The sequence below is a fragment of the Montipora capricornis genome, chromosome 7 (genome assembly GCF_036669925.1).
Source record: "Montipora capricornis isolate CH-2021 chromosome 7, ASM3666992v2, whole genome shotgun sequence".
Classification (NCBI taxonomy): Eukaryota; Metazoa; Cnidaria; class Anthozoa; order Scleractinia; family Acroporidae; genus Montipora; species Montipora capricornis.
In genome coordinates this window covers 28068894-28093893 of record NC_090889.1, presented here as the reverse complement: position 1 = coordinate 28093893, position 25000 = coordinate 28068894, and the positions used below count along the sequence as shown (strand labels likewise).

Sequence of the window (25000 nt, the reverse complement as noted above, 5' to 3'; positions counted from 1 at the left end):
AGGTTGTGGACCTAGATGTTGTTAGTTGCATGGGCCCAAGGACAATTAAGTAATAATTTCACATGTATTTCCAAAGTCCTCACAAAATTGCCTGAGTTGCAAAGCGACGACGGAAGTTTGGAAAACTTTGAAAATACAAGTGAAATTAATCCTTAACTGACGAGGGCACATTGCGATTACATGACAAATGACAATCAACACCCTCCCATTCGGTTAAAGTTCGATTCAATCAATTGCTGCTGTCAACAGAAACTGAGCTTAAAATGTATTTTATGCATGGGAAAAAGAGTAGTTTAATGTGGAAGATTCTCTTGTAAATTCGCTCGCTCTGGATATAAGTAACTGTTAACCAATCAGGATCACGTAATCATGCCCTCTTGATTACCAAAAGTGCCCTTGTGATTAAGGAACATGCCCTCTGTCTCAGCCAATCAGCATTTGGCAATTTTGCCCCGTATGTGATAAATTAAATAACTACATGTGTGTGTAATGTATAGTCCACGCCTGGGTTGCTTAAAGCATGGTTAGTGCTAACCATTGTTAAATACCTTGGAAACCTATAGGTTTTTATACCTCTTAAGCAACGGTTACTGTTAAACATTGAAATCCTACATGTACTTTTAGATCATGGGTGCATGTACGTTCTTCATACATGTAGATACGGCAACACAATAGCCGCCATCTGAGTTGACTTTAAGTACTTCTTGTGAAGATAAAAGCAAGAGCAAAAAGTGTGAAATACCCTGTCATGATCAATAATAATTATTATTATTGACATTACATTTTGATTATCTGGCTGTTTCTCTGGTCCTATTCTTTTAAAGATTATAGGAATGATTTTCCTTCATGTTAAAACAATAAAAAGTATAAACTGAAAATGATGTGTTTTCCATCCACTAAACTCATTATTAATTTGTGACATTATCAAATCTGCCACTTTCCTTCTTAAAAGTCAGAGCTTTCTTCACCAAAGGTGAATATGGTGATATCATGCTAGTTTATTTCCTACCTCTGTGTCCCTATTCCTGCATTTTCTGTGACCATTCTAGGCATCTAGGTTTGCATCTATAGTCCTCCACCTTGAGTGAAAATTAAACAAAAAGGTTTGCCATTGAAATGAATAAGATCAGGCAAAAAGTTTTCCTTAAATTCAAAAGTGCCGTTGTATTTTTAAAAAGATAAATTAGAGTTATTTTCATAATTGAAAGCATTGTTAATGAGTGGAATACCTTGCCTAATGAGATCATTGAATTTAAGAGTGTTTCTTCTTTACAGAATATGATTTTCCCTTTCCTTACAAATAATAATTATTAATGACAAAGTTTTCAACTTTGATTTTTAAACTTTGTTTTGGAGTGTATATCAGTGCTGGTAATAATTTTTCTTTATTCAGAGGACATGTGTCCTTTCAAATCTTCCTTTTGGTCGGACATTTGACAAATTGGACCGGACATAATTTATTGACTGACAACACCTTGAAGAAGACTCAAGATGTGCTGGTGACATGGTCGGTCATCGTGTCCGATCATAATGTGAAATTGGCCGAACATTTTCAAAATTTGGTCGGACAATGTCCAATCACCGACTGTTATTTCCAGCACTGTATATAAGTTTCTCGGGAACCTACCTAGCATGGTATGTTGACACTTTAGGATGTTCTCCCTCTTCAAATTAACCCTTTCACTCCCAAGAGTGACACTTATAGATTTTACTCTTAAGGAGGACTATCAGCCACAACAGCTACAACTTTAAGACACTCCAGTGTCTCTCTCCAACCCCTAACCTTCGCCATAAGTGCATTTTCTGCAGTCATTTCCATGTGAATCCTTGTGAATAACTTGACAGGAAACAAACGAAAGTCAACAAAAATGTAAGAATTGGGATGGAAATGGAAATGGAAATGGAAATGTAAAGGACGACTTTTTGTTTTGTCTGAGAAGGGAGGGTCATGTGTTTGACACTTAAAGAAAAGGGAAGGGCCACGAAAATTGCAAAGCATTATGTCATGTGTGGAAAATCCTCACAGTTTAACGCAATAATGCACCTATCAATGTAAGCCCCGTGGGGGGGGAGTGCGGGCAAGGGGTGGGGATTTGACGGCAAAATCCATCTCCTCCGCGGGAGGTTTGAACGAGTACCTTTGCTCGGGGGTCTGGACATTTAATTTTTTTTGGCAGAGAGACTGGAACCAAGATAAAAGCGTGGTTACCTGGCATCGTCTTTCTTGGCTTTGGAATGGCGTGGGTTTCGGAGAAGGTGAGTTTTTTATCGATGTTTATCTGCTACTTCATAGGCCATCTAGTCTATTAAAAAATGTTTTTCGAACGTTCCTACTTTGAAGTGTGTAGCTGTGGTAGAAGTGGCTTTTGATACTGAACAACAATGATATATTTCAATAGAAGCGCAAAGTCTCCTCCGTGCATTGAAGTGTTTTATAATAGTGGCATATATTTTATTCTGATTTTAATTTATGCTTTTAAAAAGGTATATCAGTAGAAGAGTTTAAGAGGAATTTTTCTTTGATATGTTTTTTGCAGAACGCCAAATCTTTTTTGTGCCGATGATGCCGTTGTTAGATTCATACCAAGTTTAAGTCATTAAAGTTATTAAAGGTATGTGCATAGCTTGTCTTTCAATTGGTATTTTGCTCCTGGGTGGGGATTTCTAACTACATTTTGATGAAGGTATGCTGCCCCACCTTTGGGAAATTGACCAGAATTTTTGCTCCTTGGTCAAATGCCCGCCCCTTGCCCGCACTCCCCCCCCCCCCACGGGGTTTACATTGATAGGTGCATAAGGGCCGATTTACATGATACGATTTTGTCACGACGAAGCTCACGACAGGCCTACGACACGACTTACGATTGTCGCAGCGTTTTAAAACATGTTACGACATTTTTTCTGACGTACACAACAATTGTAAATCATGTCGTGGGCCTGTCGTAAGCCGTTGTCGCATGCGACAAAGTCGTACCGTGTAAATCGGCCCTAACGCAGACCTAAAAGATGCGCGAAAATTGTTACCGCAATTGTTTTCATACAAAGGAGCGTGTGCATAATTAAGTAGGGACCGTGCTGAAATCTTGCCAAATGTGTGGCCACAAAACCTGTATATTAAAGGATAACGATTAAGAATTGAAGTTACCTGACGAAAATATGAGGGAATGCCAGACTTCGACTCTTCAAAATTGTCCAGTTTCTCTCCCATAGAAAAGCATCTTCTTTAACGATGGGAGAACGTTTGTTCCCCCCTTTTTTCTCCTAATATATTCCATTAGCTCGGAAGACGTCAAAAGGCGATAAAAGGACGCATCAATTCGTTATTATATTAAATCACAAATAGCATGAAGACAAGGTTTTTAAGTCCGCCAACAAAAACACACGAATGTCGCGTGCGACAAGCCTTTCGGGAAATCCCACGTGACTTCGTTTGCGTGACATTAATTTCCGGGAAAAAATACAAGATACTCCCCTCAGTTGTTGAAAATCAGCTGAAAGAGGTTTCGATCAAATACTGAAAAGTATTAATTGATGGATTTCTTGAAGGAGGAATCATTCTTTTTTACTTTTAAATGAAATACAAACTAAGGTAAGAGCAGATGGATAACTATTAAGAGAAAACATACTGAAGTAAGCTCATTTAATTCGACCAATACGTCTCGCTTGGTCCGAGATAATTGCAACAGACGTAATGCGTTTTAAAATGTCTTCTACCTTTAAGTACGAAGCAAGCTCCCGAAAGAAATAAGCATGTAAAAGGAGAACTTCCTTGGCTTTTAGACAAGTTGTCACTGCCCATGGTTAGCGAATCTAAGTTGCTTTATTGATGAGAAGACTGCGAAGTTTTGTACACTAAAGGCAGGTGGTTTTTTGTGAGATTGTTAAGAAGCCACATTTGATATCCAAGCAAGAGGGTGTTTGTGCAACGGGCTAATAATACAAGTACACTTAGTTTCTCGGCGCTATGGTTTTCATTACTTTAACACCAGGGTAGTGCAACCTTCCGGTTATATATTACGCCTCAACTGAAGACAATGAAATATCGAAAAAATCCACAATTTTTAGGGGCACCCAACGATAATCGTCGGTGTACAATTTGTTCGCGAGAGTCAAAATGTTCTAAGAATTTCGGTTCTAGGTTTAGCTGTAGGTTGCCAGACAGCTCCAGATTTCTGTACTAAAAAACATGTAAAAATTCGCAACCAGGGAAAAGTGGTCCCTTACGTTTTCGGAAAGGGTATTTTTGCAACTTTTGGCACTTAAAAAGGTCACCTAGCAGTTTCGGATGAGCAAATGGCTCGGTTGGCAGTTCTCAGCTAGCAATTTCTGAAATCATGAGATATCATTACCTAAAAATTTCGGACACTTGAATTTTCAGCTAAGATATTCGAACAGGTCAAATTCTTCTTGGTGATAAAAACATCTCTATGGACAGTCTTTATACATTACAAGGAGCCTAGAAATGTCTCTCAAAGGCTTTTGGCTTATAAATTTGCTCGTTGGATGCCCTTGAATTTTAGACCATTTCACCTCTGAAGTGGCCCCCGATTGACAAGTAAAACCGCCAGTTTGGCTAACTTTCAGGAGGCAAAGGATTAAACATCGTAAATGTGGTAATATTGACATCAATATAAGGGCGAGATTTCCATACAGGGCGCTAATTTATTGTGCGTACGTTCCTCTGGCTTAAGAAAACAATGGCAGTGATGCATATGCTAACGCCAATTATGCGTTTTTTCATGTCCAATTTCCTCCTCTAGGGTTTTTGTTGAAATTTTCCTAGGAGGATCCCCGTCATTTTTTTAGGGGTTCCGTCTTCTAAGATAGACCTTAATGAATTAGCTCATTCGGCCAAAGAGTATCTTGTTTGACCTCTATGTTCACTCTTGTCTTTGCTATTTATTCTCTTTTATCTTGTTCTTTTTTCATTGTTCAGTGTGACACCAGTTTCCAGTTAACCACTTGTGTGCTGGTCTTCAGGTATCTTTTCTTTGGGTCATTGGCAGTTAAATGAAAGCAATGTTTCCACACTACCGATCCTGGATGACTACCCGTGGGGTGACGCTTCGTTGTGGGAACTGTCACTCAAAGCTGGCTGATAGGGAAATCCTAATACTAGCAACGACACTACCAACTGAGCCACCTTCGCACCTTGCGGTAAAAGAAGGCAAAGAGAATGAAGCTTATGAAACAATTATCAAAGTAGAAAATTCAGGTGATGGAAAAAGCTCTCAAAACCGCTGCCCTTACACACTGCATTGTCGAAATCATAATTGCCTTGTGGTTGTTGGCAAAGTGACAAAACTGGTATCAAGAGAGTTTATATGTTTCAAATTTGAAAACGTGTATATCGAGAACAACTGCGGTGAGAAGATAAAAGCGAAAAAAGTGTCTAAGGTCCGTGAAAGACTTATTAAGGAATGTGGCATTGAAGTTGTGACTATATCAAACAATGTGACCAGTGCACAGTCCTCTTTCCAACCAAGCTTACCCATGGTTTACTGCGATGCAAGTGAGCTTACTCACACCTCACGGGAAATAAATGCCTTGACGCGTCAGAAGCCACGAGATTATCAAAAAGAGCTTTTCCTTTCCATAATGCTTGGAAACACGCTGGTGTATCTTCCCACCGGCTCAGGTAAGACCTTGATTGCAGCGATGGTACTTAGTTGTATGAAGAAACTTAATCCAGACAAACTGATGGTGTTCCTCGTGGATCGAATCCCGCTGGTTTACCAACAAAGTGCTTACATTAAGAAGCAGTTGCCAGATTTAAGAGTGGGATCTTTGGTTGGTGGAATGGAGCCTGAACAGTCTGAACAACAGAAGGATGTGCATAAAAATCTTGCAAGTGGAAAAATAGATATCTTGGTTTTGACCCATCAGATTTTTCTGAATTTTTTAGCCACGTGCACTCAAACTGACCCAATCATCCGACTCTCCGATGTTTCCGTCTTGGTTTTTGACGAGGCTCATCATTGCCAAGGAAACCATCCATACAACAAGATCATGGGGCAATTCTATCACAACATTCCAGACAGGTTTAAACCTCTCGTACTCGGTTTGTCTGCATCTCCAGCTGGAGAGCTGTTAACTGAACGAACGTTGTTGAAACTTCAAGAATTGTTGAAGAACCTGGAATGTGATATATCGACACCGATGATGTCTGGAGATCTTGTTCCCCATGTAAATAGTCCTGAGACTTCGTACGAGGTGGCAAATGCTATGAACGATGACCTCAAGAGTGTCATACAGGATCACATTCATCACCTAAGAAACACACATATCGACAACGCACAGGGATCCCACGGTCTTGAGCTGCATGGGGTGGATGTATTTTCGGTTAACTTTAGAGGTGCTATGCGTAGATTGATTGACAATTGCCATGGTGACAAACGAAGAATTAAACCCCTCATAGTTGGGGAGCATATAATGCAAATGCTTGGAGTTGTTGATCTGAGTGAAGTTCTTGGTTGCAAGCATGCCGTAGAATGCCTCAAGGAATGCGTCCAACGTATACAGTGTGCACCAACACCTAAAGATGGCGTCTTGAAAAGTATTTTAACTTATGATGCCACTTTTCTACATGTTAGAAATTTAGTCAACCCTGTGATCTACGGAAGCAGCATGTCAGAAAGATACAGCATCCTTGAGAGACACGTTAGACAGTTTGTCTACCGCTCTCTGGACGATGAAACTTCTAGAGGCATTATCTTCGTGAGCATGCGTAAGACGGCTTATAAGGTATGTGAGCAGATTAAAGCTATCCCACAAGTGACAGAAACGTTGAACCCTAAAGCCTTCGTTGGTCATGGCCAGGGGAGCTATGATGGAATGACGTGGAGAGACGAGCAAGAGCTAGTGTTAAAGAATTTCAACTCTGGCCTGACAAAACTCCTGATCAGTACCAGTGTCCTTGAAGAAGGGCTTGATGTCCCAGAGTGTAACCTGGTCGTGCGGTTTGAGGGCGCGGCTACCTTGCGGGGTTTTGTCCAGACCCGTGGGCGGGCTAGCCGGCGACCCGACAGTAAGTTTGTCGTCATCTGTGATGAAAGCGAGAAAAAGGAAGCCCAAGATGTGATCCATAAGGAGGAAAACATGAAAGAAGCTGTAAGGAGATTAATGGAGAAAAAAGCAATTAAGTCTCAAGCGGAGAAATTCTGCTGCGAATCGAGGAAGCCAAGTTTATTGTTTCCTTTACCAGAGGAAGCCGATGAAGAAGTTCGCGTTAAGCGTTACCATCCTTTAATCTCTGTCTCTGTGCAAAACCTTAAAGGGTTTAATTATCGTGTAATAGACTTCCTGGAGAGCCACTTCGAAGTTAAGTCCTTGAACACTGCTCAGTCAACTTCATCAGCCGGTGAGTGTATGACCTTTGACCTACAACCAAGCGAGGACATGGACAACAAAGAGTTCAAATCCAAAGAAGAGTTCATTTGTCACGTGGCTAACGTTTGGTGCTCACAATTGACGAACCCAGACGAGGAACCAATTCCCGTGTGGCTCCAAACCTCTCTGCCGAAGAAACGTCACAAGGCAAGCGAGTCTCTTCACCAGTTATCAGCATGTTCTTTATTTCTCGGGACTCTTGTAACTCGTTGCCATTTTCAGTGCGAATGGCCTACAGCACCGAGCCTGAGAAATGTTAACACCTATTTCGACCACAGCCTCAAGTTGTTAACAGTGAGATTCCGTTTGCAGACACAGCTCTACAAGTTCGAACTGCGTTACGACGAACTTGAAGAATTCATACTTGTGTATAATGACGTTGGCGCAGGTGTTAAAAGAATTTTTCTCACTGCAAAACACCCGCCGCGCCTTTTCCAAGGCGATGAGCCAGAAGCCAATGGCAATATGCCGCAAAATGACGACGACGGTATTGTAAGCGACTCATCAGATTCAGAAAGTACCGAAGGCTATTCGACTGATGAAGAATACCCGGACGAGATCAGGAATTTTCGTCATCGCTCGGGATCGAGTCCTCTCGATAGTGAAATGTCTTGGGAAAGAATTTCTGACATCCCTACTGGTGAGAGGGCATGGGGTCAATGTTTGACTTTTTGTTTTGCAATGCCCTCAAACGAATCTACTAATTTGATGCAATTTCTGGCTGTTATCCAGAACAGATTTCAAAAGAAAGCCTTTTATTGCCGAGTTAAGGAAAGCTGTGGCAGGCTTCCAAATGTGGATCTGCCAATCAACATTCCTTTTGATGTCAGGTACGCTTCCCAAAGTGTCATCTCATTGCATCCGGTCGTACGCAGCAGACTGTCTGAGAATTTTGGAACCCTCCTTCAAAGCAAACCCTCTGATGAGATGACCGCAGTATTAGACCAGTTGAGAAAGTCGTTGGAACAAGACAAGTTTTGTGACCCTGAGAAGGCTATCAAGTCGTCACTGAACCAAGGAAATCCATCAACATCCTGGATTCAGGGAAGGCACGTCCCAAGCCATTGTGCTTTGATCAAACGCGCGGTTATCACTCCAACGAGGCTATTGCTTTATCCACCGGAAGTTATGGTGAAAAACCGCGTACTCAGACATTACGACCCAGACAACTTCCTGTGCGTCAGCATCCGCGATGAAAACCTGTCGAAGTTATCAGCTGGAGGAGGAAGCCTGGATCTACTGCTTGATGACATCAACCGCATTTTGGATGAAGGTTTAGCAATAGCTGGTCAGCAGTTTCGCTTCTTAGGATCCTCAAACAGTCAGCTTCGCAACCATAGTTGCTGGTTTGTTGAACCCAGGCTTCGACCGGATAACATAAGGAGGTGGATGGGAGACTTCACAAAAATCAGGTAAGATGAAAAGACCAATGGCTATCGTGACTTAGTGAAATTTGCATTTAATTTGTGCGTCCTTGAAGGTAAATGAAAAAAAAAAGAATGCGCTTATCATCACAGCTATTTATTTCCTCAAGTCCATGATTACGCACGTGCAATCCTCGTATCTTTTTGGGTTGCCGTTTTTGCAGATCGTCATTGACTGACCCTGATCCTCTATATTTAGCCATATCAGGACAGTACTTTCTCCTAGATTCTTAAACTAATTGTCCCTTATAGTGAAAAGATACTTGGAAATATAAATTTGGTAGTGTCAATACAAGTTAAAAACGAAAACAGCTCACTTTATTTTGCCGTCCTCGGCTGATAAATGGCGCGCGCTTAGGCTCCCTATTAATGCAAAACAGTTCAGATTTGCGATCGGCATTCTTTCTCAAATAAATGAAAAGGTCATCGACTTTATTTTCAGGTGCGTGGCTTCGTTCATGGCTCGTATGGGACAATGCTTCTCCACTTCAATTGACACCGTGGGCGTTGAGATAAGTCAAGGCGTCTTGCACGACGTGGAGGAAGATGTCAAGACCACTGACCAGGAGTACACGTTTTCTGATGGAGTGGGCAGAATATCACAACAGCTTGTCACAGAGGTCTGATTCATTTTTAACCCAAAAAGTTGCTATGATACAATAAGGAATCGCAACTCCTAATCCACTGATCGTACTCGCCCAAAAACACTACTCAACCTCAAACACAGAGTTAAGTGTTTGGTCTAAAACTGAAGCAAATCCGGGACAGATAGCTGATTTTTTTGTACATCATTTACGAAGTCATCATTCAAAATTTTTCTCATTACAGGTCGTGAAGAAAATCGCAAAGTCCTTCACGCCATCTGCACTTCAAATCCGATTCGCTGGTTTCAAAGGCGTTCTCACGCTTGACCCCAGGATCGATGGTAAACGAGTATTCCTTCGTCCAAGCATGCGAAAATTTGAAAGCTTGCATCGCAGGCTTGAAGTACTGCTGACGTCTCGTCCCCAGGCCGTATATCTCAATCACCAGGTCATCATGTTGCTTTCCAATCGAGGTGTCCCGGATGAGGTGTTCATCAGTTTACAAAAGGATATGTTGGACAAGCTGGCAGGTTGGAGAAGAACCCTTAAAGTTGTTTGGCAGTCACAAATCCTCAATCATCCAATAAAATTAAACTTGATTGTTGCCGCATATAGTACGCAATCCTCCAGAGGTCGTGTTAAGATCTTTCCCCCTGAACGTTCAACGTCCCGCACTCGGTCTCAAAATCTGCATTCTTACTTTGACCCATCACGAGGAATCCTTTGGACTAAAATTTGTTATCAACGAGGTGGAGAGGGTAAATTACCACAAGGATGAGATCCAAACGCTTTAGCGCTTTTTGTCCCTTTATCTTACACCAAATTTTTGTGAGTTAACGCTACCTTTTCTTAAGAAACTTTCCGCGAAAATTAATTTGCATTGGGGATATACAGCGGGGTATAAGTGGGATGGACCTTTTTGCAGATGCGGGGACCATTTTGATTATTTTGTTTCAAATAGCTATTATGGGATGCGATGTATTTGCCCCCTGAGCATCCCATAATGGCTTTCAAAATAATAGAAATCAAAATGGCCGCCGTATCTGCAAAAAGGTCTATTATCATTTGCTTATTTCTTTTCTAGGTATGCTGGTTAGTGAAAGTGATGCTATCGACTTGCTGGGGACTGGCGCCAAAATAGGGGTGACCTACCACAGCATATCCAATGCAGGGATACCGCTGACAACTGAACCGTTTTTTAAATCCTTATTGGTCGCCATGTATAGGAACGACATGAACGAGCTTCTTAGTCGAGCCCGCATTCGTCTACCACTGGGAGAGGCGCGTTTGATGATGGGCGTTATGGACGAGATTGGTGTACTGAAACCTGGACAGGTTGGATGATTATTGACGTAGTCACAAACAGAAAGTTATACTGATGATAACCAAGGCAAATACCATACAATACCTCGGATACCATACCATAGGAAGGTTTACACAAAGCCAGTAACGACCGTTTGAAATTCTAATTAAAGAAAATGAATGGCACTATCAATCTGTTTCACTCCGACAGCCGGTGGCAATCCTGCTTTGCTTGCCAACGTTTTAAACTAAAAGTAATTCAAGGTTTGTTTGGTTCACAGTTAGTACTGGCGCTGTACTGGCGGGAATGCTTAGTAAATCGTAGATTTCTGTAAGTTGACTTTACAATGCTTAGTACATAGGATGAAAGAGAAATTAATCTTGTCTCTCAACCTCAGGTTTTTGTTCAGTATTCTGCTGTTTCAACACGTTCCGATCGAGAGGAACAGTTCAACCTGAACAAGAGAATTGTTCTCAGGGGACCGGTGGTGGTGACAAGAAATCCTTGTTTACATCCGGGAGATGTTCGTCAACTCGAGGCTGTAAATGCGTCAGAGCTCAGTCATCTGGTGGACTGCATTGTGTTCCCAAGATACGGGGCCCGACCCCACCCCAACGAAATGGCAGGTAACTTATGCGTTTTGCTATGCGCTACATAGGCACGTCGCATGTAGGGCAACCTCGTCATTGTCATCTTGAAGTTGATTTTAAAGCGCTCCCGATACAAGCTTTTTTGATTGCCCTTTGCTCCAGGACACATCCTAGTTCTGTCACTCCAAATGAAGTCGTTTTGCGCTATGAAGAATTAGACGTCTTATTCAACAAGAAGGGAAAAATTCATTTATAGTCGTGTGCTCAGCGCCATCCATCCAAATAACTTAACTGACAAATTCGAAGTTATTGGTTGACCAACGTTTTAAAGAGGCCTACGAACAGAGGAGAGGTCATAGTCAAAGGGAAACGAGTAAACAGAGGTGGTGGCTTTGGCCTTGAGGTGCCTTCGGCGAGTATCACTTTGAAGGTGACAGTTTTTCTTGTGGTTGGCTGCAACAGAAACTAATAAAAGAGGACTTCGACGTGTATTTTTACTCATACAATGCTTAGGTTGCATTTGATGAGCTGCGAAAGAAACTGGACACGCTTCGCTTATCTTCCTGTCCAAAAATATACCTATTGATTAGGTGACCATTAAATAGAGGTGATTTACAATAAAATTAGTCATTTGGGAAATCCAAGTGGTGACCGCGTCCGCTTAATAGAGGTGACCGTTTAATCGAGGTCAAATTTACAGTAAATATGGGAAGCAAATTTCGGGAAATTGATAGGTGACCATTAATAGAGGGTGAGAGGACCTCTTAACTGTATCTTGTAGTCGCCTGTTTTTTAAAGTGGTAATATGATTTTTACCCCTTGATTTTTTGAGTGTATTACATAGAATTCCATGAAAGAACAAAAACTCCATTTACCGTTTGCAAATATCTGCATTAGTTCCGGAGATATTTAAGTTTGAAAAGTGGGTAAAATATGCAAACGAGATGACTAATGACGTCATACACTCAACCCAATATTATATTGAGTATTCTTGGTTTTCACATGACGTCACGACCGCCATGATGGTGCCCCTAAACAAAGAAAAGGCGGCCTCCGGGAATTTAACTCTATTATTATGCAAACGCTTCCTTTTGTTTTCGTTGAAAAACATGGCTGTCGATCACGTGAGTGAAAACCAGCAATATAAATAGAGCTACCTTGGCCAATTTACAGCGCAGACCATTGAAACTTGGTAGTCTAATAGTTCTACAGGAAACACACCTATAGCTATAAAAATTATGTTCCCATGGCAAATCACTCTTTTCCAGTCCCCACCCACTTGATTTCAATATGTTAGTGATTTTCAGCTTGAAAAATGTTAAACAGGGCCACAAAGTCGTGCTAACATATCTATATGCTTGCTGGATCATGCATATGAAGTGCTGTTAGCAAATATCAAAATGGAACGCCAAAGGTGGCCAGAAAAGCCCATAATATGGGGGAGGTCTGGAACCCAGTATGATGCCATGGTAACAGAACTGTTAAGCTAATATTGTGGAGAACATTTAGTAGAATCTTATTGCAAAAAATCAAAAATTTCTGATTCAAATTGGCTGAGATATCTCTTTTCATCATATTTGAACAAAATTTGGTTGAGTGTATGACGTCATCACTTGGCTAATTTGCATATTTTAAAAACTCGAATATCTCTGGAACGAAAAGAGATATTTGAAAAAAGGACACAGCATTTTTCTTCTCACGCAGTTTACTTTTCTATGTTTCAAAATGTCTTAGATAGGAAAGATGCGATTTTCGTCATAGTACCACTTTAAAGTGGGTACTTTTGCCCTGTTTAATAATGCTCTGTAGTTTGACTGCTTGTCCTTAAATGCTGCTCTTAGCCCTCTTGCATTCTTTCTAAGCTGCGTGTATCGCTTCCTCGACAGAAATGCCAGACCAAATGACAATACGTCAAGTGTGGTAAAATGGCCGCTTTATAGAGCTGTAGTTTGGCCGTTGCTGGAATGAGATTTTTTTAGTCTCATGATTACTCCTATTCTTTAAACAGCCTTCGTGCAGACAGTAGTAATATGATCGGTAAAGCTTTAGACGGCAGAGATACTAAGATAAGCGTTCTTTCCCACTGCAGGTGGTGATTTGGATGGGGATCTATACTTTGTCTGCTGGGACAAACGCCTGTTACCAAGGAAACCGAATTTCCCGCCAATGGATTACCCAACTATTCCGAAGTTGGAAAAGGATGGACCAATCACACCAGCCGACATGACGAAGTTTGTGGTTGATTATATCCGCTCTGACCAGCTAGGCGTGATTGACAATGCACACAAGGCTCTGGCAGATCAGGAAGAAGATGGAATTGAATCTGAGATCTGTCTTCATCTCGCAGAACTGCATTCCTTAGCTGTTGACGCACCCAAAACAGGAAAGTGGCCAAATCCGGGAAAACGGAATATTAAAAGCTATCCTGATTTCATGATGAAGGCCGATAAACCAAGCTATCCATCAGAGAAGATTTTAGGCAAGCTCTACAGACGCTGCAGGAAATTTCAGGATACGGCATCGGAGAAGCACAGTCTCAAACTACGCGTGGACAAGTCGTTTCTGTTACAGGGCCACGCCAGATTTCTTGACGAAGCCAGAAAAATGTTTCAAGAATATCAAGATAAGATGCAAGGATTAATGCGCTTGTACGGCATTGAAACGGAGGCAGAAGTCTTCACGGGTTGCTTCCTGAAGCTTCGGAATCGCTTGCGGAAGGAAAAAACCGAAATTGCAGAAATAGTGGGCAAGTTAGTATTTTCGATGCGGTCTTACTTCCGAGGACAGTTTTTCAGGGAGTTCAATGTCGACGGACTAGAGCAATTGGATGACGTGTCCATCACAGATGAAATGCTTCTTAAAGGTTCGGCCTGGTATATCGTGGCTTACACTCATTCGGATCACACAGATGATTTAGAGCCAGTCCATCAGAAGCGATTGCTTGGCTTGCCTTGGTTCGTCAACGACGTCATGCTGGCAATCAAAAAGCACCGGAGAAGACCCAGCCCGTCCCAAACCCCTGATGTGAGAACCCAAGTGGGTGAGAGTCTCATCAGGCTCTTCATCGAAGAGAAAACCTGGTTACTAGACGAGTTCAAAACGAGAATAAGGACGAAAGACGCAGTCTTTCGTCATCTGAAGCGCATCCAGCCCAACCTATCCGTTACTATGACTGGTTCCTCAGCTACGCTTCTCTTTCATCACGAGTCAGATTTGGATCTGTGTCTTATGTCACAGGACACGCAAATTAGGAAATCGTCTTGCCATCCCCGGGAGCATTTAGAAAAAGGAAAGATTTCTCTTGAAGATGAAAGAAAGGCACTTGAAGCTCTTGTACCTCGCCTGAAGGAAGAAGAAGAACAGGAAGAAGAGCCGAGAAATCTCTTCTACGAAGTTCGCTTGGTTAATAAAACGAATTTCCCGGTACGTCTGTCATTTTTCTGCCTTAAGTTACAAGATCAATCTTCTCCCTGCTGTTAGGCAAAACTAAATATTGTCAAAACGATCATGAATGTGTAGATGATCGTCCACTGCATTTTCAGGGCGCTGCAGTTCAGGTAAAATTTGATCTGCATGCTACTCAAACCGAAATGGAAAGACTAAACAACTGAAACAATGACTTAGACTTAAAAAACAATAGAAGCTGCTACAATCTAAATATATGGGTAGCTCGCGAGAGCTGCTACACTGTCGAAAATATCACCTTTCTGGTTTCCAGTGCTATTGGGGGTTTCATGTGACGTCACGGCGGCCATGTTGGTTTACAGAACAATACAGTAAAATGTCTTTTGGGAATTTGACTCTATTATTATGCAAAAACATGTGGGGCCATTTTCTATTGTTTTGTACACTAACATGGCCGTCTCATCACGTGGATGAAAACCAAGGATTCTCCCTCGAGGTTCCGGAAGTCTGGAAATGCCCCAAAACGTTTTTGGTCTTTATATTTCGGATGTCGTAGTAATTTTCTTCATATCCTTAAAACGAGCAACTTTTTTTATCGTATAAACTTGCTTTCGGAAGGATTAGTTATTTATCTCGAAAACGTACCAATAACAGGTAAAAAGTATGATACAAAGTTCTTTTACAAGTCACAACGGCTCACATTACAGGGTCCTACTCAAAGAGGTTCCCTTCGGGTACCAATTTGTTCGCTCTGGTGAACAAAGACAATGTGGAGCTCTGTAAAATACGCGGATCGTAACTTTAACATAAAGTGCTGTCCGATCTTTTGAAAACTGATGGGCACCAGGGGAACTAGGCATGTAATGAAGGTATTTAACTGATTAGAGTGTAATGTGAAGTGCTAAGTTTCCATCCTATATGAACCATGTGAGCGTTAGCCCTACTGATGGAAATGGGCCCACACAATTGCCGTGACTTTAAGACCTTCAGTTCCCACGGCCTGCTCCCGGCTGACCTTGTAGCTCAGTCGGCAGAGCAGCGGTGATCTAACCCGAAGGTTCAATTCACATGGTTCATATGGGGTGGAAACTTAGCACTTCACATTACACTCTAATCAGTTAAGTCTGTTCGTATATGAGTGCTACACGGCCAACGTTTGCAAAAACGTAATCCTTCCATGTAATGAAGGCATTGCTTTATTTGATTTTTAGGTTCTTGTCTGCAAAAGGCCAACCACGAAATTAATATTTGGGAGCAACTGCCCCTCCAACCTCGTTTGCCACTTGAGTTATAACCCGCACAGTCTAACAGTGGGAATTTTGTTGTCAAGCTACTTGAAGACCTATCCGATTTTTCTGTTGATCATGCGCCTCATTAAGCGGTGGTGTTGTGTTACAGGAATGTCACGCAACAAGGCGGATGGTGGTAAAACCTTTAACATGCTGAGCTGCTTGCTTCTGTTTCAGTGTATGCGCAAGATGCATGTTCAAAACTTCAACGCAGATTACGTTACAACGCAGAAGTCGGATATCATGCAAGGAAAAAAGACTGATGGTCACTTATGCATGGAGTGGGAAAAAGTGGTCGGCTTTCTTGAAGAAGCCACACAAGAGAACAGAAATGACAACCACTCCCGAGAAGAAATAAGCCCCGCTGAGCTTGGAGAAATACTGATGGAGTTTTTTAAGACAACTGAACGCACTTTTGAAAAGGAAGTACCTGATGCCTTGAGTGGCATCCTACAGAAGCATAAATTTTCAGAAGTTTTGGACAAAGAGCACTTGGACCAGGTCAAAGAACACATGCACCGTGCGTATCAGTTGCTAGCGCTGTATGGAGACGCACAAATCATGCTTGCTATAAGCGGTTCTGAAGACTATAGAGTAATTTTCTTGAATCCAATACTTTCAAAATTCGTGGCTGGCGTCGAGAAGAGTAAAGCTCAAGAAATAGTAAGAAAGACTGGCGTGAAGAGCGTCATAATCAGACGGAGCTTCCCGCGATCTTACTATTCCGCCTTTTTGGAGGTGAAAGGAAGCGAGCCGGCAATTCGCGCGGTGGAGAAAGAGCTGGAAAAAATGTCATTACAAGCGTCACGTGACCGTGTGTCTCTAATGAGTGGATGCTTCGTGGAAGGCGCAAGTGTTCTTCTGTTTGAAGGAAGTCGGAATGAAAACGACCACGTGAGTCTCACACCATACGATGGCCCTTGTCACCAGACCCATGATAGGCTTGCGCGGCATGTTGCCTTTGTAACAGAACCTAAGGATAACGAATATCCATTTAGATGCTTCACGGAGAAATTTTTCCAGCAACTCAAGGTATTTTTTCTATTGCCTTTCTTCCGTTAACTGTTTGATTTGGGTTTGTGGAGACACTTTGTCTTCTTTGTAATAAGGATGTGTTTAGTGCATTTATGCCAGATACATGGCTTAACACGTGACGTAGCAGTAATTTTCACGCTGTTAGATCGAGTTCAAAACCCTATGAGAAAAGTGTTTTTTTTAACTTGCAAAAGTTTTGACGAAACTGTAGACTTTTTACTTTTAGCCTACATCAACCTCGTCTTGCTTGGAAGTATTCCAGCGAACAAAACAAGTTCTGCTTTTTCTTTTTAAGATCCTTGAAAGAGACTTCGATCCCCAAATTCATGGATGTCTTGAATTTGCTGTTCATTTTGGGAGAGTTTACTTGTTCAGTGTACCCCATGTATTGTTGGAAGACGGTGAATCCGTTACCATAGCAATGCTTCGGACAAACAAACGGAAGATTGATAAGCTGAAGACTAGGCGCCTGCCCGGACAGGTACAATATGTTGACGAAGAGGAAGCACGTGCAGAACGCCGACGACGGCGGAAATCGAAACGAACTGTCAAAGACGGTGAAAATAAAAAGAAGAAGAAACGAGGAAATCCGTCCAGAAGTTCTTTTTTCACCGAAGTGCGCTCACCACACAAAGTGGAGGAATTTCTCCGTCGCAGTCGCTTTCACCGTGAAGCAAACCCGACAAAGAAACATATTGTCGACATTTGCTCATACGACGATGGCGTTGAATTTTACGTTCGATTCGACGAGAAACTTGAATTCATTGAAATCAAGTTCCCCAATTTACGTTGGTTCATGACTGACGTCAAGAGGAGATGGCAACAGCGCCCTGATCATGCAGATGATGACGTCATCAAACTGGATGGTTGGGAAACGGATGTACGCTTTCTACTGCAGTCTCGGAGTACTTTGCAACCGAAAGACATCTCGGAGACCAAATACGAACGCTACCGATGTGTTCTAAACCCTAATCAAGTCCCACCATTTTCAGTCCCGGAAGATTTGTGGAAAAACGTGAGGCTTATTCGAAGTGTTGAGTCTACGAAGTTCACAAACGGTCTTATGCCCAACTTGACGGTCTCCCTTGATAAGGTTACTGAATATTCCAGACCATCTCAGCAAAAATTTGAGAGTGTGAGCACTCGATGGGAGGTGTCCTTGAAAGCAGTGATTCCCAAGGATTTAACAGACAAGGACACTATTACGATGTTTCTCCGAGAAGTGTGGACATTTTCCTTGAATCTATCGTCTTTTGTATCCAAGTGGGACTAACAAGTCGTTTTAATGCTTCACTAATGAATGCTTCGAGTGAAACATTTTTTTGTAAAGACATCTGTGGCGGGTTTGTGACTTAGTTTAGTTAAAGTACAACAAAAATAGTGCTACCGCAAAAAAAATAGGAGGTTGTTTGGTTTAATGCGATGCATGGGTGGTTGCTTGAAGTACACCTAATCTCGAAACTATATATATATACACACACAAATTCTGTTGGCAGGTATAGCTCTTCAAGTTCTACATGTCACTTGAAATGCGCCAGGAAACTAAGGCTGAGTTAGATAGAACGAATTATGGTATAGGAATATATGCAATAGAAGTTAGAAATCCTTCTTTCTTACGGGGATTCACAATGAAATTGTCAAACTTCTGCTAAAATGCTATTTTAAACATATCTTTATTATCCTTGTTGCTTCAAAACGCCAGGCAAACCGTTTTAAGTCATCACTCCAAGTATTCTTATTCCGGAATAGGGTCAATCGAACGCGCCCTAAGTAAAACCAACATATTTTGCACACGACCGAATTAAGGAGAAGTATGGGTCTATTTTGAAGTTAGGGAAATTTTCAGGTGTCGATTCAAGATACTCAAAGCAATGGTACTCAACTCAGAATAGAAAGAAATCAGTAACTAAGTATTCTGTAACGCAAATTGTATTCACGTTTAAAAATCAATAAACCAGACTAATGCAAACAAGGGTTAGTTTAAGTGATAAGGTATACGCATGTAATTAATTTTCCAGCAGAGATAAAAGCCAGGTATAAAAAGCTTCCGTTGTTTTTCCTATAGTTCCTAGAGTTGGATCAAACATCGCTTTCAAACAAGCCACATTTGAGAGATTGACTTCAAACGAAACATCCTGCAAACAAAAATAGAAACAAATTGTAAACTTAAAGGACAATGAAGACGGTTGGATGCCTTATTTTTCAACGTTAACTCATAAAACATGATGTCATTGCAGCAACAAAAATAACCTCTAAAACGACTTTACATTCTGTGGACTGCGTGGAGGTCATCTCGCAGGTCACAACAATGCTGTGACGGTACATTTGCATGAGCATTTCCCTTAGTTCAAACGTTAGTTTGACTGTCCTGTGACATACCTTAAAAGGCAAAAGAATGATAACGTCACAGGGTACCCATAAATGATAAAGCGATCCTTTGTAACCTCTTACCTCTACAGGAACAGGTTTTTGTGGCTGGAGTATCGACTGGATTTCGTTAAGGTGCTCTTTCAAGAGGGCCTTTATGTGGTCGTCCTTTCTCTGTTTGCCCGATAAAGCCCTTATGCCCATGCTCTTCTTTTTTCGTGCTGTGGCACCAGTTGTCACTGATTTTTGGTCTGCGTTCCCAGGGACTGCTAACTGACCAGTATCTTGTCTTACAGGTCGGGCTGAGAGAATGACAAAAGAAGTTCAATACTTTAGCCATACTAAGCAAACCTTACCAGGAGCCCATCAGTAGGAGCTTGCCTCCCCCACACAAGCCCTATGAGTCAACCTTTGCCCGTATATTTCTATTTTTAGAACGCCACGAGTTGTTCGGCAATGCACGCGCTGTTTAAAATAGCCAATCAGAATAAATTCATTGTCTAACGGAGACAAAAATAGCAAAAACAATGTACGAAAATTGTGCGAATTGATGTAAATTAATGTAAATGTCAGTCTCCTGCTGAAGGATTGGTTCTAAAAATAGAAAGATACGGGCAAAGGTTGACTCAAGGATATAGTGCACATGGAGACTCCTACTCATGGGCTCCTGCCCTTACACTATCTATCCCCCTCTTCAACTGGCCCATTCAAGAACTCTACACTCCTTTTCAAATTCAATAACCATTTTTTAATGAATAGTCAAATCCATAATTATAATACTAGGAATGCTCAGTCTTTTCGCTTGCCCCTGTGCAGAACACCAACTCCAGAAAGTTTTCAATTTACGTTCAAGGTCCAAAGTTTTATAATTCGCAGAATTCTGATGTAACGAGTTCTTCCTCCACCGCTTCTTTTAAAAGAAAGCTGGAAGAATTTCTTCTCACTAAGTATTAACGTTAGCAAGGCTGTAATTAACTTGACTAAATCATTTAATATCTGTTTGTGAATGTATGCGTGTGTATGTGCGCGTGCGCGGTCAAAATTAACTACAATTGAGTCCATATTGTAATTACATTTATTATTCCACTATTACGTCATTTTACCACATTTGGTCAAGAGAATGAGCAAAATATGAGACGGTATTACACTGTAGAACAGAGCAAATATGAACGAAATTGTTTTCAACACGATACAAAGCCCGAGAATTTAGCTTGTCATCGCTTGTCTCTCGTCATTTCGTTTATACAATCTAATAAAGGACATTTGGCTGGCTTTCTGTGCCGTTTACATCGTTCGCAAGCGCCCTGAAGGACAGATGATGCACTTTTTTTAGAAACACTCTTACCAAATAAAATTGAAGCAAAATAACACCTTTTTGTATAGTGGAATAATAAATCTCTTATTCGATGGTTTAACATATGTTGTGGACGCACTCGGCTGCGCCTCGTGAGTACACAACATTTTGACCACTGTGATGACGAATATCGTTGTCGATAAGAGTACAGACAACGCTGAACCACTTTCGATTTGTTAAATATATGGCAAATAAATAAAATGTATGTATGTCCAAATATCGTTCAAGCTTGAATGCTTCAGGATTTCTTTTCGTTCATGCTGAAGGATGGGAAGCTAGTTGCTAGGCAACGGACGAAAGGACAACTGAAATATCAGAGTCTGATTTTTCAGTTGTCTTTTCGTCCGTCGCCAAGCAACTAATTTCCCATCCTTCTCACGGGCGCATTACCCCTTAAACATCTACAGTTGCATCTTAGCAGGGATTTTCAATGTATGATGCTTCCCACAAACTCACTGCATTGCATTAATTTAAACGTCTACTAGTGTAAACTCACCCTTGTTCTGCTCATTTGTTCCAACCACCGTCTGCGTGGTCTGAACAGGGATCAGGTCATTCTCAGCGGTCTCTAACGTCGCCATAAGTTTCTCATAAAGGGCATGCACACGAGCGCCTTCCACGCGACATAACCCAGCCTTGACTTGGCTGGAAACTGGATTTGCAGCCAAGTTTAGAGCCTTGTTGTTCAATGCGTACAAAAGAAACAGTACGTTTTGCAGACTCGAAGCACTTTCTGGATCTACTGGCTTCAGACTATCCTGTGCATGCTCCGGTTGGAACCACTGTATACAAATTTCATAGTCACCTGAAGTGACTGACTTGTTCACAACATCTTCAAAGAGAAGAAGTACATTGTACAAATACAACATAAGTGTGTGACCTTTCTTGAAAAGATGCACGATAGCCGCCATGTTGGTTTTCAAATTGTCATGCAAATTAGCCATGTGTTATGCTGGGGGAAGTGGGGCAATTATTGGAAAAAAGGCAAATAGTACCTTTTTATGATAATTTTATACCTTTTGATTACCTTTGACATTTTGACTTTCTACTTTGTTATCTGCTCATTTTTCACTAAAAAAAACATCGAAGTAACTTGTGTAATCATTCTATTTTACTACTTAGGTGATAAACATTCAATGAACGTGAAACAAATCATCTGTGTGGCTAATATGTTTGTTAAAACCTCTCGAACTTGTGTTGTTTGCCCCTGTCAGAAGTGTGTAGCTAATTTGCACGATAATAGCAAATCCAACATAGTGGCCATCGTGAATAAGGTCTATTCTCTTTTTTTTTTGAAATCCCCATAATACACTTTGTTTGCCCCCCAAATTTTGTATAAACTATTGTTTTCAAATGCTCTTGGGGACACTGCATATTCCCAAGAGCATTTAAAAACAATGGTTTATGCGAAATTTGGGGGGCAAACAAAGTGTATTATGGGGAATTCGAAAATAGAGAATACAATTTTTCCCCCCCAAAAAAAGCAATCATGCACACAGGCCATTGGGGCTTGGACGGCCGGAGCTCAACCCGGTTTCTGTAGCAGGAAACGACGCTAATTTCCCTTTCGTAAACAAGCGATGCCATTTTTGACGGTCGATGCCATTCTTAGTAACCAAGCATTTTTATTTGGTTAGCTTTCAATAAATTGTTAGGATTGGCTTCATTTAAATACTTTGAAATTCCCCATGGAAGCTGTTGCTTCGGTAGTGTAGAGGTTAAATGCAATTTCTCGTAAGCCATTGAATCGAGATTGACATCGTTCGATCAGCGTTTTCTACTTTTTTTTCCTAATTTTTTTCTTAGGTTTTTTCTTAGGTTTTTTTTTTATTCTAAGTGACATACGCTGCTAATCTGGTCGTAGATTATGTATTTTTTCCCTCATTTCCAAACGATAAACTTAACAATGAAAATTGTTTTAAGTCTTGTCCAAATGGCATCGCTTGCTTACGAAAGGGTAAATTGCGGAAGCGACTGAGACTATTGTTACTCCCCCTCCCTGGACGGGTGAAGCGACGACAGAAGTTTGGAAAACTTTGAAAATACAAGTGAAATATTTATCCTTAACTGAAGAGGGCATATTGCGGTTACATGACAAATGACAATCAACACGCTCCCATTCAGTTAAAGTTCAATTCAATTAATCGCTGCTGTCAACAGAAACTGAGCTTAAAATTTATTTTATGCATGGGAAAAAGATTCTCTTGTAAATTCGCTCACTCTGGATAAGTAACTGTTAACCAATCAGGGTCAAGTAATCATGCCCTCTTGATTACCAAAAGTGCCCTTGTGATTAAGGAAAATGCCCTCTGTCTCAGCCAATCAGCATTCAGCAATTTTCCCCCAAATGTGATAAATTAAATAACTACATGTGTGTGTAATTTACACACACGGAAGTCCACGCCTGGGTTGCTTAATTAAAGCATGGTTAGCGCTAACCATTGTTAAACACCATGGAAACCTACAGGCTTTTATACCTCTTAACCAATGGTTATTGTTAACCAGGCTTTGAGTAACTGGACCCAGATGCCTTCATTGAAATCCTACAAGTACTTTAAGATCATGGGTGCATGTACTTTCTTCATAGATACGGCAACTCAATAGCCGCCACCTGAGTTGACTTTAAGTACTTATTGTGAAGATAAGTGCAAGAGCAAAAAGTGTGAAATACCCTGTCATGATCAATAATAATTATTATTATTGACATTACATCTTGATTATCTGGCTGTTTCTCTGGTCCTATTCTTTTAAAGATTATAGGAATGATTTTCCTTCATGTTAAAACAATAAAAAGTATAAACTGAAAATGATGTGTTTTCCATCCACTAAACTCATTATTAATTTGTGACATTATCAAATCTGCCACTTTCCTTCTTAAAAGTCATAGCTTTCTTCACCGAAGGTGAATAATTTATGGTGATATCATGCTAGTTTATTTCCTACCTCTGTGTCCCTATTCCTCCATATTCTGTGACCATTCTAGGCATCTAGGTTTGCATCTATAGTCCTCCACCTTGAGTGAAAATTAAACAAAAATGTTGGCCATTGAAATGAATAAGATCAGGCAAAAAGCTTTTTTATATTTCCTTAAATTCAAAAGTGCCGTTGTATTTTTAAAAAGATAAATGAGAATTATTTTCATAATTGACAGAATTGTTAATGAGTGGAATACCTCGCCTAATGAGATCATTGAATCTTAGAGTGTTTCTTCTTTACAGAATATGATTTTCCCTTTCCTTACAAATAATAATTATTAATAACTAATTTTCAACTTCGATTTTTAAAATTTGTTTTGGAGTGTATATAAGTTTCTCGGGAACCTACCTAGCATGTTATGGTGACACTTTAGGATGTTCTCCCTCTTCAAATTAATAATTGAGTCTTGTTTATTGTTACTTGTAGAGAAATCTAAATAAAGAATGGACCATGTTTAAAAGCATTCAATCTGTTTTCGTGGAACATTCTTTTCATTTGAGGTTGGAGCTTAAAATCATCAAATTTGCAACCATCCATAGGTGTTGTTCACAGTGGTAGATAATGGAAATGAGGAAGTTAGTCAAAGTCATGGAAAGGTAATGGAGTTGCCAATGGTGGTGAACCCATTTTCTTTTAAAAAACCAAATAATCCTCCTTTTTTCTGAATTTGTTATAAAGTTCTCCCTTTTTGTTATGATCTGTTCAAGTGCCTCAAGCTTTGCAAAATAACCACAACCAGGCACTGAACTCTTGTGAATCCTTGGGGTTGTCTGGTACTGCCTGAGATAATCACAATTGTGGAAAATGAGGTTTCAATTAATTTTGTTCCACTAAGTAAGCTGAAACAAAACCTCATCGTGCTTGTGAATCATGTAAGACACACTTCCTCTGCAACAGCCCATGCTGAAAGATAGCTAACTTCCTCTACCCATAACCTATGAAGAGGCTCATATATAATATATAACACTTTAAAATTCCTCCACTGCAGCTTCAACAAAGCATGCATAGAACCGTTCTGCTTCATTTTGTTTTGAGTCCCCTTGTGCCCTAGGAAATTCTAGGTACACTGTACCTTATCATTTCCATAATTATACTCAAACTGCATTCTGCAATAACTATTGTTATGCCCACCCCAGGGCCTGCATCAGTCACCTTGAGCAACCACAGATGATACATAGGTGGAAGTCTTACTGAGGCAATTCTCCTAAGGCTTGATGGCAATTCTCAAGCATTGGTTTCATGCCCAATTCTAATGCTTTACCAGTGACACCTTTAACTTTATGT

The 25000-nt window shown here is 40.8% G+C and overlaps 2 protein-coding genes and 1 long non-coding RNA gene across 9 annotated transcripts in view; 1 reads left to right on the top strand and 2 right to left on the bottom strand.

Annotated features, from left to right (window-relative positions):
* The window catches only part of LOC138056744 (uncharacterized), a 9474-nt gene extending 6075 nt beyond the window's left edge, over positions 1-3399 (bottom strand). Inside the window, exons 1-3 of the long non-coding RNA XR_011133526.1 lie at positions 3146-3399; positions 1628-1837; positions 1010-1079 (exon numbers count right to left, since the gene is read on the bottom strand). This is a non-coding gene — a long non-coding RNA (uncharacterized lncRNA). The remainder of the gene's footprint in view (positions 1-1009; positions 1080-1627; positions 1838-3145) is intronic.
* A 61-nt stretch (positions 3400-3460) lies between these two features.
* The window catches only part of LOC138056741 (uncharacterized), a 42941-nt gene continuing 21401 nt past the window's right edge, over positions 3461-25000 (top strand). The window contains exons 1-9 of one of the 4 annotated variants that reach the window (XM_068902611.1): positions 3461-3589; positions 4937-8801; positions 9256-9433; positions 9642-9927; positions 10482-10732; positions 11098-11326; positions 13380-14713; positions 15907-17016; positions 17315-18825. In XM_068902611.1, coding sequence (XP_068758712.1) covers positions 5011-8801; positions 9256-9433; positions 9642-9927; positions 10482-10732; positions 11098-11326; positions 13380-14713; positions 15907-17016; positions 17315-18292 — 8157 coding nt within the window. In that variant the 5' untranslated portion in view covers positions 3461-3589; positions 4937-5010 and the 3' untranslated portion in view covers positions 18293-18825. Of the gene's footprint in view, positions 3590-4936; positions 8802-9255; positions 9434-9641; positions 9928-10481; positions 10733-11097; positions 11327-13379; positions 14714-15906; positions 17017-17314; positions 18826-25000 lie in introns of those variants that run through there. The other 3 variants (XM_068902609.1, XM_068902608.1, XM_068902610.1) reach the window with 3 other exon arrangements.
* LOC138056743 (uncharacterized) overlaps positions 18933-25000 on the bottom strand; it is a 10058-nt gene continuing 3990 nt past the window's right edge. For 2 of the 4 annotated variants that reach the window (XM_068902615.1, XM_068902616.1), the window contains 5 exons: positions 24065-24148; positions 23684-23753; positions 21237-21572; positions 19471-19688; positions 18933-19154 (listed from right to left, as the gene is read on the bottom strand). In XM_068902615.1, the coding sequence (XP_068758716.1) occupies positions 19026-19154; positions 19471-19688; positions 21237-21321 (432 nt within the window). In that variant the 5' untranslated portion in view covers positions 21322-21572; positions 23684-23753; positions 24065-24148 and the 3' untranslated portion in view covers positions 18933-19025. The remainder of the gene's footprint in view (positions 19155-19470; positions 19689-21236; positions 21573-23683; positions 23754-24064; positions 24149-25000) is intronic. The other 2 variants (XM_068902617.1, XM_068902618.1) reach the window with 1 other exon arrangement.